This window comes from Anopheles nili, chromosome 2, assembly GCF_943737925.1.
Source record: "Anopheles nili chromosome 2, idAnoNiliSN_F5_01, whole genome shotgun sequence".
Taxonomy (NCBI): domain Eukaryota; kingdom Metazoa; phylum Arthropoda; class Insecta; order Diptera; family Culicidae; genus Anopheles; species Anopheles nili.
Window position 1 is genome coordinate 40,817,856 of NC_071291.1, and position 15,212 is coordinate 40,833,067.

The 15,212-nt window shown below is 46.7% G+C and overlaps 4 protein-coding genes across 5 annotated transcripts; 2 read left to right on the top strand and 2 right to left on the bottom strand.

The window, feature by feature from the left end:
* The first annotated feature begins 1,232 nt into the window (after positions 1–1,232).
* On the top strand, positions 1,233–3,420 carry LOC128731504 (succinate--CoA ligase [GDP-forming] subunit beta, mitochondrial). Its single transcript, XM_053824629.1, has 5 exons — positions 1,233–1,302; positions 1,650–1,816; positions 1,896–2,031; positions 2,106–2,205; positions 2,291–3,420. The coding sequence occupies exons 2-5, from the start codon at positions 1,754–1,756 to the stop codon at positions 3,252–3,254; spliced, it is 1,263 nt and encodes a 420-aa protein (XP_053680604.1). The 5' UTR covers positions 1,233–1,302; positions 1,650–1,753; the 3' UTR covers positions 3,255–3,420.
* A 599-nt stretch (positions 3,421–4,019) lies between these two features.
* LOC128723119 (probable ATP-dependent RNA helicase DDX43) lies at positions 4,020–6,244 on the bottom strand. The gene is made up of 2 exons (XM_053816831.1): positions 5,920–6,244; positions 4,020–5,829 (listed from the first exon to the last, which is right to left on the bottom strand). The coding sequence occupies exons 1-2, from the start codon at positions 6,242–6,244 to the stop codon at positions 4,064–4,066; spliced, it is 2,091 nt and encodes a 696-aa protein (XP_053672806.1). The 3' UTR covers positions 4,020–4,063.
* An 877-nt stretch (positions 6,245–7,121) lies between these two features.
* On the bottom strand, positions 7,122–9,019 carry LOC128731329 (synaptic vesicle glycoprotein 2B-like). Its single transcript, XM_053824438.1, has 5 exons — positions 8,992–9,019; positions 8,857–8,916; positions 8,469–8,793; positions 7,410–8,405; positions 7,122–7,335 (listed from the first exon to the last, which is right to left on the bottom strand). Exons 1-5 carry the CDS (start codon positions 9,017–9,019, stop codon positions 7,122–7,124), a joined length of 1,623 nt encoding a protein of 540 aa, XP_053680413.1.
* A 1,593-nt stretch (positions 9,020–10,612) lies between these two features.
* LOC128723886 (rRNA 2'-O-methyltransferase fibrillarin-like) lies at positions 10,613–14,935 on the top strand. 2 transcript variants are annotated; one of them, XM_053817688.1, is made up of 3 exons: positions 10,613–10,635; positions 11,136–11,559; positions 13,183–14,935. In XM_053817688.1, the coding sequence occupies exons 2-3, from the start codon at positions 11,163–11,165 to the stop codon at positions 13,338–13,340; spliced, it is 555 nt and encodes a 184-aa protein (XP_053673663.1). In that variant the 5' UTR covers positions 10,613–10,635; positions 11,136–11,162; the 3' UTR covers positions 13,341–14,935. The 2 variants fall into 2 exon arrangements, with proteins under 2 accessions (XP_053673663.1, XP_053673737.1); XM_053817762.1 differs by having other exon boundaries at positions 10,625–10,635; positions 11,141–11,559.
* The last annotated feature ends 277 nt before the right edge of the window (positions 14,936–15,212 follow it).

A 15,212-nucleotide genomic window follows, 5' to 3' on the forward strand; every position in this document is an offset into this window, starting at 1 on the left:
TATCGAGGGAAAACTGCTTATAGGAGGCCTTGAGAATGGAACTGCACCACTCAGCATCTGTTTTGCGCGTTACCATGGCCATCATTTTCGGCCTGAAGCGCTTCTCGCCACACGATATTGACATTTTCATAAAACTAGAATTACAATATTGCTTTCAGTTCATTACTTTCCTTTTCAAATTAGTAAAATTCATCTCCGTTGTGCAAAACTGCCGGTTGAACACTGTTACTAGAATCCTTGACAAACATGAAAGAAATGGTTTTCAATTTGCAAAGAAATACTTATAGTTCTTGTCTCTTATGAACTAATCCAAACTTATTTTACGCACTAATGAGGTTTAACCTTAGTTCTACGACCAGATGGGGTTCAGTCCCCCAGGTGCAGTATTGTGCTTTGTGCAATAATAAAATGGTACGATAAAATGTTGCCTCGTTCGTATGTCGGAAGCAAATATGGGATCAATTGGTTCATATCTTATCGTACTGTTCGTTTCATATAACCGATAATATACTTTCCGGATTGTTAAAAATACACACATCGTCATCAGTAAAACAATCAGACAATTTTATATCACAGCTCAAAGCAATTTCCTTTTTCCCGCAATTTTATTACTTCGTGATTATGATTAACTAATTAGTTGATAGTTTTCTTTTTATTTATAGTGTATTGGAAAAAAGTGTATGAGTTCAATTATTTTTTAAGTGAAACAGGTAAAAATTACTTCAAGAATCCGTTATAAATAACTTCAATTGATATTGAAAATGTGTTATCCTGCTCCAAAAATTAAGTAACGTTCGATTTCCACAGCTGTGTTTGAAATCTATCTGACAACTCACACGTGACATTTGCATTGTCAAAGCGCCTGTGCAAGACCAGTTGGAAGCGAATATTTTTTAAAATATTGTTTTAAATTTAAAATGAATTCAGTCTTCGTTATGATTATACAAGCACATTAAATAATGTGTTTTCTTTTGGCTCTAATTTAACTACGTGCATCTTTATACAGCTAGATCATAGGTCATTTTCCTTCTCAAGGTAACGAAGAAAAAGAGTAAGAAGAAGGCAAAACGTAATTAGCACGATAGACAACTACCGTCGCTACCTTTATTGTTTTATAGTTTTACGCTTACAAATCGTTACTTTTTATTGTGTTTCATCACTGTGATAAGGTCTACAAAGGTGAGCAATCATAGTTTCATTCATTCAACGGATGAGTACACTCGAAAAGAACAGTAATATAGCCAGAACATACTGCTAGCGCGAACCACCATCGCACATGTGCGCCATGTGCCTGCCTTGCCGGTAAATGTGTTTTGATGTCGTAATAGTGGGGACTCTTCGCTCAATCGCACATATCGCCAAGTTGCAATGCTTGATATCGTGTCATCGCGCTTGTTGCATGCAAAATACAATGCACCCTACTCCGGCTACAATTGGTTATAATGATAGCGCAGCTCGTTTGTGGCCATCAAGCCACACGGGCCCGGGTTATGTGATAATCTCGTCATTCCTCATCGATCAATTTGCATACGTACTATATGATGGACATAGTTCACCCACTGGCACCGTACTTGCAGCAATCTAATCTCTTCTTGTGATAATCATGCAACGTCATGCATGTTTTTTTCCTACTTTACTGTGGCTCGTAGATCAACCTCGCCGTGCTAGCAAACCGACCGGCCTATTCAGACCATCAGCAGTACAGCCCGACACAGTGCGATAAGGAACGTAACAGGAGCACACGGGTTGAAGTATGGCTGCGTTCGCTTCGTTGTCGAAAGTTTGCACTCGTTTGGCAAAGCCAACGTTGCACCGGGTAATTATCGCATCAGCGGACATTCCAGTCTTGCCAATTTCTTGCGTTCTGTTAATGGCCCTATTCTTTTCCTTTCCAGTGTTTCCGTGTTCCCACGCGCAACCTAAACCTGCTCGAGTACCAGAGTAAGAAATTGCTCGAAGAAAGCGGAGTAGCTATACAAAATTTTCGCATTTTGGAAGGAAAGCAAGACGCAAATGTCCTGGAGGATTTTAGTACGTATGCACGAAAGCTGCGGTACTTTTCCCCAACGCAAGCATAACTAACACGTTTCGTCTTATCCATTCAGATGTGAACGAGTACGTCGTGAAGGCACAGATCCTGGCCGGCGGTCGTGGCAAAGGTCACTTCGATAATGGCTTCAAGGGAGGTGTGCACATCACGAAGGAGTAAGTCCCGTTTCGCCACGGTATTTCTTTCACCCTTCAGATCTTTCATTGCTTCTACGTGTTTGCTCTTTCTCATCGCGTGCAGCCGGGCTGAGGTCATTCCATTGGTGGAGAAAATGGTTGGCCACAAACTCATCACGAAGCAGACGCCCAAGGACGGGATCCTGGTGAAGAAGGTGATGGTGGCGGACAGCATCAACATAATGCGCGAAACGTACGTCTCGATCGTGATGGACCGCCAACATAACGGTCCCGTGCTGATCGCGTCACCAGATGGCGGTATGGACATCGAAGCGGTGGCCGAGGAAACGCCCGATCGTATCAAAACCCTCCCGATCGACATTACCGCCGGAATATCGCGCCAGCAAGCCGTCGAGGTGGCCCGGTTTCTTGAATTTAAGGGCCCACTCGTCGAGAAGGCAGCCGACGAGATTGCGAAGCTGTACGGTCTCTTCACCAAGGTCGACGCGGTTCAGATCGAGATCAATCCGCTCGCGGAAACGGACGACGGGCGGGTCATTTCGGTTGACGCGAAGCTCAACTTCGACGACAACGCGCAGTTCCGGCAGAAGGACATCTTTGCGATGGAGGTGCACGAAGACACCGACCCGAAGGAGATCGAAGCATCCAAGTACAACCTCAACTACATCGCGATGGAAGGCAACATCGGTTGTCTGGTGAATGGGGCTGGTCTCGCGATGGCTACCATGGACATCATCAAGCTGAACGGTGGCAGCCCCGCAAACTTCCTCGATGTGGGCGGCAACGTTAAGGAGGACCAGGTGCTGAAGGCATTCCAGATTCTCACCTCGGACGAAAACGTGAAAGCCATCCTAGTGAACGTGTTCGGAGGCATCGTGAACTGTGCCACGATCGCCAACGGTATTGTGAATGCGTCGAAAACGATGAACCTGCAAGTGCCGCTGATCGTACGACTCGAGGGTACCAACGTGCAGGCCGCGAAACAAATCCTCCGGCAATCGGGCTTGAAAATCCAATCGGCGATCGATCTGGACGAGGCTGCCAAAAAAGCCGTTCAATCGATCTAGACAGGTTAGGACCTGTCTGCAGGTAAGCAAGTAAGAAAAACCAAATCCAGTCTTCCGAGTGAACTTCTTTCTCAGGAGCTGGAACCGTTATCGGAACCATAGCGTTAGGAGGAGGTAATAGTTATTAGCGAATAGTAACGCACATGTGGCTGCATTTTAATGTTATAGGCGTATAAGGAAATAATTGTTAGTTTTTCATTCTGGTTTTGTTTGTGCAAAATAAAATATATTGATCTTTTTGTTTTTCATCATTGTTTATTGTAAAGTTATTAAGCTTCATCTTCAAATTCTGCAGTTCACTTGCAAGTGTGAAAGTTTTGGAATAGTTCTTCGTGTTTTTTTAATTCATACAGTCCATTCTGCGCAGATAAATTCAACGCGGGCAACAATAACGACACCAAAACTATACGCTGTTTGTAATTAAACTAAAAATTAACCTTTTTTTTAGCCACTCATCATCCCCGTTGATGCTCGGCTCTAACGTTGAAGGCACTTCAATACGTGAGCATGGTTTCGCTGCGTTTCAAACCTCCGTCGGGAGTTTAGCCCTGTGCACGAACAAGTTGCAATACTCGAGGATAATTAAAGATATTAGGTGCGAGTATTCGCATTCGTAACAGCAACGGTTCTTAGGATCGGGAGCACTTGGTGCAAAATGTAAGTTTATAATCTAACTCCAGTAAACATTCGTTTTCAGTATGAAATGAGATGTCTACACATGAATGCGTAGTAGGAGCGCTCCCTTCTATGAGACATGTTCACGACCAAACGTATTTGTGCAAACAAGAGAGCAACATGAAATGCGGTAATTACCACCGTCGGTTGGAACTATTGTAGCTTCCTCCACCCCTGTCGCGACGCGCCGCGAATCGGGTGGCCATGTCGCGTACCTCGTGCGGCACCTCCTGCTGAGCTTCCTCCAGGATCTTAATCAACTCCGCCGCCACACCCCAATCTGAGCGCGTAAAAAAGCTTAGCGAAATGCCCGTCCTCCCGGCACGCCCCGTCCGACCAACCCGGTGCACGTACTCTTCAATATTACGCGGGAAGTCATAATTAACCACGTGCGTGATGTCCTCGATGTCGAGCCCACGGGAAGCGACGTCCGTTGCAATGAGAATATTCACCGTACCGCGCTTGATGTCCTCTAGGGCTTGCTCGCGATCACTCTGCTCCCGGTTCCCGTGTATCGACTGGCAGTGGATGCCGCTCAGCACGAAGTCGGACGAAAGGTCGTCGGCACGTGTCTTTTTGCCACAGAAAATGATCACCTTGTCGGTTGGTAACATGTCGCGCACGAACTCATTGATGCGGTGGTACTTGTCCTCCTCGTCCATCACCTCAATCAGCTGCGTAACGGTGTGCGTAGCGGCCAGATCGAGCGTCCCAACGTACACCTGGATCGGATCATGCATGTAGCTCTGCGCAAGCCGACGCACACCATCCGGCCAGGTCGCACTCGTCATCACCGTTTGACGATCAGGACGCACGTCCAGCAACACCTTGCGGATTTGCGGCTCGAAGCCCATGTCGAGCATGCGATCTGCTTCGTCCAGCACAAGGTAGGTGATGCTCGACACGTTCACGACACCTTCCTGGACGAGATCGTTCAAGCGGCCCGGTGTGGCGATCAGAATTTCTATGCCACGCCGAACGACGTTGATTTGTGCGCGACGATCACCACCACCGTACAGACAAACGGCCTGAATGTTCCGAAACTGATACTTGGCCACCTCCTTCTCGATCTGTAGCGCGAGTTCACGCGTCGGAGCTAACACTAGCACGTTTGGGCCTCCGCGATCGGCACGGGGCATAGGCTGCCCATCGATGTGTATCAACGCCGGCAGAAGGAAGGCCAACGTTTTGCCCGTTCCCGTCTGCGCGATTCCGATCATGTCCTCACCTCGCAACAGTATAGGCCAGGCTTGGGCCTGAATCGGGGTCGGTGTCGTAAACTTTTGCTTGTGCAGTTCCTCCATCAGATCCGGATACTCGCCGAATGCTTGATCGAACTGCGAGACCGGATTGGGGATGGGTTTGCGGTCTCCCTCAACGTCCTTAAACGTGCGCTCTACGACGATATTGTTATTCGATGCCCGAAATTGGGCCACCTCTGCCGCGCTCATTTCCTCCACTTCTTTCCGCTCATTGTAGAACATCTTTATGAGCGGCGGAAATTTTGCCCACCGTTCTAGGGCGGCTTCATCGGCCATCCGATTCAGGGAGGTCCAATCGATGATCTCATCACTCGGTTCGCAGTTGTACGCGTTATAAGCGCTATGGTTGAACCCATAGTCATTTCGCGACCGGCTGTTGAAATCATAACCACTTCCACGCGACGAATAGCTAGACTTTCCCCTGTTACTGTTGGAGCTTTCGTTCCGACCACCACGACCATCATCACGTCGATCTCGTCGATCGTATGCCGAGCCGCTGTACCCATCCCTGGACGTGCGGGAATGGTTCGAACTGGAGGAATTTACTATGGCATCGATTGCTTCGCGTGCTGCTTCAATGTCTCCCGGTGCGCCAGATATTGTGATCACCCCCATCCCGGTTTCGGTGCGATTATTGTCTGCAACGAAAAGAGATATTGAGTTCAATGATACTTTTTTGTATGCACAATGGTGCTGTTCCCGATTTTCCAACTTCTGTACACCCCTACCGATGTCGATGCGAGCTCGTGTTTGATCCCGGATTTCCCGTATCTTCGATCCGCCTTTTCCAATAATTTTTGGCACAACTTCACCCCGCACCTCCATCCGAACGCTGTCTGCACCGGCGGTTGGTTTTCCACGTTGGCTTCTGTCTTTCCTGTGTGGACGCCTTTCCGAATGGTGCGATTTATGTGCTGACTCTTGCAGTTCTTGGCGGTACTCTGATGCAGCTGTGCTTTGTGGAGGCGTTGCGACAAATTCGCATGATGGCATTGTACCCGACACCGACGGTGACGGAGCAGCAACGTCGTCCCAACATTCGTCGTTCCACATAGTCGTTCCACAAAACACCAAACTGACTAAATGAACTTTTAATACCGATCTCAACTGAACAGAATGGAATGTTTGCCAACGATCGCGATTCGCGGCACACTGTAGGCGAGATTCTGGTTAGCTTTCGATGTTGAAGTGGCAAACACACCGCAAACTTTTGGGTTTCCTCAAGTGTACGATTAGCACTTAAGCTGGTATTTGTTGCAATCAGAGCCGAATGCTTAGAAATTTCGTATTACCTTCCTAAAAGATACGTATTGTTATTCTACTTTACCTCCGCAACGCACTCAAGCTGATAATGCGTTTTTAGGTTTGTTTGACAGCGCGCGGAAGCAGTAGACCGGCATATTGATAAATGATGAAAACAAACCGGGAATTGCAGCATTCAGATTTTGATTTTTGATTAACTTTTATTCCTAATTATATGCAAAAATACGAGTTGAAAACAACTGTAGACATGTTGCAATAGGTCTAATTGGGGCATTGGAAGCCATAAGTTAATAAGATTAATGCACCTTTTATTTTGATTATTCTTTTAAATTTGTCTATTTATCAAATATATTTTTGTGAAATTATTATCCAAATCTATGGAAATAATTGTGCTCTTATTCAGAAATTTTCGATTCGAGCGGCATTGCAGTTTTTGAGAATAGATTTAATTTTAATAGTGGTGGATAAACTGCACCTCTCGCTTATGAAACGAAACGTCAAACAACCGGAGCACGTTCGCAAAGTATGGCGGGAATTTTTCCATGGGCCACATGCTTTCAACGAAATCAAACGCTAATACGTAATTTCTTCAAAATGGTAGGTGTATTTCAGTCTCCAAGGTATTGATTGAAAGCTATTAAAAGCATGCTGCTTACTTAATCGTATACTAACATCGTGACGATACGCTCATTCTTTCTTCCGACGCGTTGCGTTTGTAAATGTTTGGGATGAAAAACGATAGCACACCGCAAGCTACCAGCGATACGCCCGAGATCCAGAACGTCAGCTCACACTGAGAATCCAGCAACACGCCTACAATGTTTGCTCCCACAACACTGCCCAGTCTGCCGAACATGAGAGAGATGCAAACCGCCATCGCGCTGTGAAAGGATGAATGACAGTTTTCAACGCCTGTTTCATGAGCAATCGCAGCAAGGATCAAGATGTGTCTTACCGCAGATTCGTTGGAAATAAGTCCACCGTGCAGGCATTCACGACGCTAATGCAGAATCCACACGTTAGCAGTATGACGTAGAACCAGATCGCCAGCAGCGGCAGATCGACGAAGACGATCAGTATCCCGCAAACGCCACAAAATCCAAAGATGAACACTAGAATGGGCAACCTGCCGACGGCGTTGATTATGAGACCTATAACGGCAAACCCTAGGGCGTAAATTGTTTCCAGCACGAACGAATGCTCGTAGGCGGAGATGTCCAGCTTTTGATGGCAAACTTCGGGCAGTGCCGTGGCATTAACATCAGGCTGTTGAAGTTGCCGGACGTCTACCTGCGTCGCGTAGACTGCGTTGCAGACGGTGGTCCTAGTGATGCCCCTGTCTTCCAGCTCAGCGATTCGGTTCAGGATGTCGGGGAAGAACATGTACATCCCATTGGAGGTGAGATAAATGCCAAACTGCAGCAAACAGATTATTGTCGTTCGCTTCAGGTACGCGCCCATAAACAGCGGTGCCGTTTGCTGCCACATTTGCGTTAACAATCGAGTAGCACTCTTAGCGTTTGCTGCTTCCTCTCGTCGAACCTTGGTCTGTTCCGCTTCGGTCTCCTGCAAGAGCGCTGTTATCTCGAGCTTGGGTCCTTTACCGCCAGTATTCCATCGGTACATTTTGTGCACGATCTCGAGCGTTTGCTGCTCGTGTCCTCGGGCGAACAGAAATTTGGGGCTCTCGGGAAAGTAGAGCAAGGCCAGCCCGCATACAAGACTGGGCAGCCCGCATACTACCAAAAACAGCCTCCAGGGTCGGTAAACGATATTGAGCAAAGGAAGTGTAAATTCCCACTCCTGATTGATGACAGACCACGCTATCAGCGGCAGCAGGATACAACCCACACCAAACACGAACGAGGCGCCCATAATTGCCCGGGAGCTGTTTCGCTTTGCGTGGAACTCACCCAAATACGCGTAGATGGTAGCGGATGATCCGGAAATGCTGTAACAAAAATGGCGACGATTAGAGTCGGCTAGTGCGCAGAATAAAGTTATACACACTCACAAAAAGCCCGTGAAAAAGCGAGTTATCGTGATCAGCCAAAAGTTGGTCGTGAAGCTAGAAAGTACGGTTGAGACAAAAGCCAAAAACAAGGTTGGAAGGATCACCGTCCTTCTCCCCCGGGTGTCGGCTAAAAATCCCCACAGATGAGAACTACTGATGATGCCGGCGAACGAGATGGCACTGAGAACGCCCTTCTCCTTGGTGGTCAAAAGCAAATCGCATTCGGCGACCGGCAGCACGTAACTAATGCCCAACGTTTCCAGCAGTACCGCCGCAAGGATGGTACCGGAGATTGCTATCAGGCACAGGTTGTAGATGCCAAATTCTGCAAACAAAACATGATATCAGTTTCCGTGGTTCGTGTCTCAAATTCAAACACAGCTCTTACTGGTCATCAAGAGAGCATCGTCAAGCTTTACCGGGCGTTGATACGTGACACATTTGGGCTCTGTAATGAGTAGAAAATTATGCTGTTATTCCAACGGCAATGCAACGCAACTGTGCAACAGCACTGTGCACCTACCTGGCAGCTTTTCAATCATCTCCGCCATGTTGAATTATGCGTATGCCACTTCCGTTCCACTCAATACTGCACCGTACGGCTACCGATCGACTTTCTTCGTGCCGAACGTCAGCGAAATCTCAGCGGATTTTGCCCATTTCATCCCTTTATATCATCGGCATCGCGTTAGAATTTCTCCTCTTTCGCTAGCCCGACGCGATCCCCCCCGGGCTTCTCGATAAGGCAAGTTGTAAATCTCCGCATACTGTTGCGCCGGGAAACAAACCTCCCAGTACTCGCGGGAGAGCTCGTAAAACAAACTGTAACTGTTTAACCTAACAACAAGCGCCAGACTGCCGTCAAGTGAGTCTTTTATCAGATCGGGGGGGTATCAAATTAAACAAAGATCCATAATCTGACGGCCCCACTGGCAGCAGCAATCAGCTTCCGCAGGTCATCCGTAGGGTGTGCAACGGTGCGATTCCTCGCGAAGCGTCTTCGTGGTGTCCGTAAGTGACGACATAGGAATTGCTATCATTAGAACCCTGGCATTCATTTTGGGGGCAGGCGTACGGTCCAATACCGTAGTGCACTGGTAGTATACATGAGCATGGGTTGGGTATACATCGAGCAAAAAGGGTGTTTTTAGTTGCTTTGTTTTTGGTGTGGAACGTTTTTATGTCGCAGGTTTTGTTGTTTTCCCTGGAGACTATTTGCACCATTAACGTAATACAAGCGAAAGAGAAAGATTAAGGCTGTTCCATTCCAAAATTGACTTAAAAATAAGGTGATCTTGTGGACTGTTGCTGACGCGTTAACGGAATGACTTTTTTTTTAAACAAACCAGTTTGAACTAGCACATTAGGAAAATTCCAGTATCATGCACTAATTTATTGTATTACTTTTCGTATTCTTCCCCTTTCATTCTTGTATAGTAACTAAATACCATTTTTGAAATAAAAAAACGTATCGAAATTTGTTAAAATTTGATCACTTTTTTCTTAATAAGCATGGGAAAATAATTATAAGCAGAATGAAATGAATAATATATTGTACAGCATCGAGGAACAGGTAGAACATGAAGTATAAATAGTAACAAGTTTACTTTAATTTAGTTAGGTCAATTTAGTCGACGCTTTGCAACATCTTTATAAAGTTTGTTTATAAGGAATAGTCCAATTATTTCCTCATCATCGGAACGCTACCTTTAATATTAAATGATTTAATAGTACATCTTTCACTTAAATGTGTGATCTCGTTTCCTTACCTTAGGACTCCACAAGCTATACAACGGTCAATATACTGACTATATTATTTACGCATGGATTGCAAAGCAAGTTGAGTGAGGCTTTGTAGAGGGATTGTTTTTTTTTATGATACTTGTACGCCAACCCGAGTATTATTGGCTGTTCCTCACGTCCATAAAAAGCTACGCAATATCAGAAGAATAAAGACCATTAATAATCCTTGCTTCATACTTACAACAAATTCATACTTTCAACCGTCAATTTCAATGAACAGTTGAACTCTTGAACCCAGAATCCAATTGCAGTTGGCTGGCAGAGAATTTTGAGCAAAATGTTAGCCCAATATGACTGTCAAAACTACCCCGGTCTGTCAGACGCATTTCCGTTCCGTGCGTTCGTGAGAGAAGTTGTGTCGCAGGTACGTCTTGCCGTTGGGTATTTTCTTTTGTTTTATTTCTTTACCTTTAAATTGGAGGCAAACGGTTTGTGCTCATAACATCAGGAAAGAGGATTTGTTTTTCGTTAATATTATAATCATACGATCAGTATCTTATCTGCAAAAATTAAAGAAAACGTCGCCACCGGCCCGTTTGCTTCGATTCGTCACGGCAGGGCGGCGCTGCCAGTGCTGCTGCGCGTGCAAAGCAAGCGCGACACGAGAGAGAGTGAAAGAGAACGAAAGAGCATGCTTGGGTTTTCTTTCGCTCCGTTCAATCCACGCGCCTGGACACCATTTTGTTTTCGGTGCGAGCGTTTTCACAGTGATATTTTTCCGGTTTAATAGGTTCTGCGTTATTAGGTGCTTTCCGATGTAGTTTTGAGTTGTGCATGCAGGATTTTTCCCTGACACGAACCTCTAACCAAGTAAGCTAACGGTTCTCGTTTTTTTTCTACACTTTTTTCCCCCGCCTAATGCAGTACAGAAATTTAAAACCGCACTCAAACATGCCGGACTGGAGAGAACGTGACGATTCGGACCGCGGGTATGGCGGCGGTGGCGGCGATAGCTACAGCTACGACCGGGAGCGCCGGGACTACCGCAGCGACCGGGGTGGATACGACCGCAACGGTGGTGGTGGCGGTGGCTACCGCTCGGGCGGTTACGGCGGCCGACGGGACGATGATGGTGGATATCGCGGCGGTGGCGGTGGCTACCGCGGCAACGGTGGTGGCGGCGGTGGTGGTAGCGGTGGCGGCAGCCGCGGACCACCCCGCATTGACCCGGCAACGGCCAAGACCGAGGTGTTCGAGGTCGAAGCCGACAAGGTGAAGTTCATTATCGGTCGCGGCGGCAACAAGATCCGCGAGATCCAGGATCGTTGCCGCGTGTCGGTGCAGATTGGTAAGCGTGTGTTGTTTGCTTTAGTAGAAGATGTAACGTAGAGAAAAGAAGGATGATGTGAGAGGAGCTCCTCCCTGGCAAAGCAAGCAGCAAGTCGCTAATATTGGTGGTACAACACTCTGGCCCTCTGTTGATGGTGTTCCGGGATCCGCACGCTCCGGATGCTGCGCGCGTACCGAGGAAAAAAAAGTTATGGAAAGTGAACGCACAAGCCACGCACGTCGTTCCGTGGGACGCAGGTTTCGGGTTTGAGGAATCGCTGGAAAACGAGAGGCGATGGCGGCAAACACGGTTCTGGTTGAAATTGTTCGCAAAGCGCGCATCCTATACGCAGTGTGTGTGTTGGTTGCACGGAGATAACGTAAAACAGAGCGAGAGATAATGTTGTGGTGGTAATGCAAAAAAAAACAAGAAGGTCCTGAATTGTACACCGTTTGGCTCGGCTGACTGGTCTGCGTGGGAAACGTTGCTATATGCAGAAAAATCCTGTTAACGGCAAGCTGTGACGTCGTCATATGAACTTCCTCATTTTGTGCGAAACTGAACGCTTGAAACCGGTGCTAGAGCAAAAAAAATAATGTAATAAGCAAGCTGCAGGAAATTGATTGTGTATAGTAGCGAAGCCCGTGAAGGCATATCCCCCTTCTTTTCGCTATTCCTGGCGCCCGTTTACGCGAGCGAGAGAAGGCATGGAAACGGAGCAAGAGAGAAAGACATGCTGTAATTCGTGGGTGCGCGCGTCGTGTTGTGCGTTCTTCCCTCTGCCACCCTTAACCCTCTTCCCAAAAGCACCACTTGGTTATAGAATATTCGGTGCACTAACGCACAAACATGCACCTACACACTTCAACGTTTCGCTGTTTCTACCGGCTTATCCGTTTTTTTGCTTCACACCTTTTCCTTACACATTTGGTGCAGTGTTTGTACGTTCCTTTATCTTGTTTCAATATTTTTCGCCGCGACCGAGCTCTCCCACAATTTCCCCATGAGCTGATGGTTAGGTGTTGTGTGTTTGATTTTCATTATAAATCCGTTTCCGTTAAATCCTCACCCAAACAGATCAGACTAGCGAGAAAAAATACGTTCGAACTGTGTCGATTATGGGCGAACAGGTGAACATTGATCGCGCACGTGCGATAATTAATTCCATCCCACTGAAAGATCCAGAAAATGTCTTTAGTCGTGAAGATTTGCTAATGTTTCAAGAATGCTGTAAGCGGCGCAGAGAACAGCAACAAACCAATAAATAGTGAGACAAAGAGAGGACGCTGTAATCCACGGATGTGTGCGCGCGTTGTGTTGTGCATTGTTTCGTCCGTCACTCGCTGCACAACCCCGCGCCGCTGGGCTATCGATTATTCGGTGCATTCGATCAAAAACGAAGAGTATCGTCATGTTTTTTTTATCCCCATTCCCTTACCTTGACCGTTTTCGGATATCATCTTACACGTTGTTCAGTACATTGTGTACACGCACGTACACCTTCCTCTTGCTCCAATGTCTTTCTCCGCGACGGTACCGTATCTCTACCTCCCCCACAAAAATGATGATGGTTTGCTGTTGTGTGTTGCTTCTCTTTACAAACCCGACTCTCCCCGTTAACCTCCCAACTCCCCCCAACAGACAAGGCTCGCAACGAGAACGGCGCCAATAATGTGTCGGTCATGGGCGATCAGCTGAACATTGATCGCGCACGGGACATGATCAATACCATCATAAACGACGACCGACGGGACCGGGAGGACGATCGGCGGCGTGACGGCGGTTCCATGCCCTTCTAAGGCGGTGGTGTGGCTTTGCAGCGGCAGGGGAACACGCAGCGGCGGGGTGTCCTTGTCCCGCACCCGCACATTACTAAGAAGCTGAACGGATGGAGGCAACAAAAAGGGAGAGACGGTGTGAATGCGGTGCAAGCAAGAAAAAGAGCTGCGTGAAGTACGTGAAAACATGAACCCCAACAGTGGTAACAAAAAGAAAAGAAACACAACAAAACCAATGTATAAGTAGAAAACAAAATAAGAGAGGGCAAACACTAACACTGACCGTGAAGAAGGGAAAGCGAAAACAAATGATAAAAAGTCCAATAATGTGTGTGTGTGTGTGTAATCCGATGATCGCGTATGTGAAGCAATCCCTCCCCCCGCCCCTCATCATCCGTCTGATGCGCGCGCTAGGATATCGAACCTAATTTTCCTCATCCCACGATACGAAAGAGTACAAGTACACACACACACCCACCCCACAGGAGCGAGGTTTTTTTCTTCTGTTGCGAGCAACGGATCGACAGGAGCTAGGATCTACTAAAAGGGCGGAAATAATACACGCGACCGGATGTTAGGAAACAGGTACTGATACTGTAGTGTGCGCTCATTTTGCTCGCGCAAGTTGTGAGAGGCATTTAAGTGATGAATTCCATAAGAGAAGAGGTAGGCCAGTGGACAGAATATGCCCGTTTAATGTGAGACTATGCGATTCTCCCCCCTCCCTACTCGTACACAATACAACATGCATTATTTTCCCACTCAGTAGAAGAAAAAAAAAGCTATAGATCACAGTAGGCGGCGAGATATCATCTCACGCGTGACGCGCGAGTGAGAGGGAAATCGTGCGGGCTCCATTGCATTTCTTCGTGGCGCATCCGTTGGCTAGGCGAGAGTCAGGTGAAATTAGCCTGAGTGTGTGTGTGCGTGTATAGTTCGTGTGTACGTTTTCCAATCTCTTTTTACCAATATCGGACGCGCTCTACTCTCGAATCGTGTGTCGTATCATTCACCCGTGTACATTTGACGAGACTGATTCCAATTGTTTTGCTTTATAATTTAGTATTGTACTAATCGACCGTGTTAGGCGAGAGTGGCGGGCGGCGCTACTTTCCGTTTCAGTTTGATCTTCCCGTGCCGTGGAAAACCAGCTGGCATAGGGTTTTTGCATATTCCTTCTGTGAAGATTTCCTTTCGGTTCCCTCTCCTTCCCTACTGATTATTAGGTACGTAAGCCGGCATTTTTCTTTTATTTTAATAGTGAAAGAAGCGAAAGAGAGAGAGACAGAGAGAGCCAAGCCAGTGAGGTTTATCTTTTTATCGTACGGGCCAGCAAAAACAAATTAAGGCATGATAGGAACGAAACAAAATGCGGCAGCGAAATGGGAGACACTTTGAACCTAACAATTGAAGAGTAGTTTATACTATCCCGGACCAAACACGGTGGAATGGTGAGATGTAGAAAACATAGCAAAAAAGAAAAAAAGGCATGCGTAATTATGTACGATTCACGACACTCCACTCAGCAGCGGCGAAGCATTAAGCAAGAGTAGAAAGGAAGGAAGAATGGGAAGCATACGCAGAAACAAAAATATACATGCAGTGTGAAATGGTAACGATTGGAGGAAGTGTTTTTCTATTACTACATTTAATGTACGCCCGAAATGTTCTCGCTGATGGGTTTATGACTGATCAGTAATCGAAATCAATCGTATGCTTGCCAGATTTCGTGCTACTCTGGAATTGCAACACAAGCTCTCCCACATTTACGTTGGTCAGTTGCGGAGAAGAAGGCGCAAATCTGTCTTGAAATGCATCATCATAAACCTCCTTCGTATTATCGGCGATTACGTTGAAATCGACCTTGTTTCAGAGCGGATACAAACGTGACTA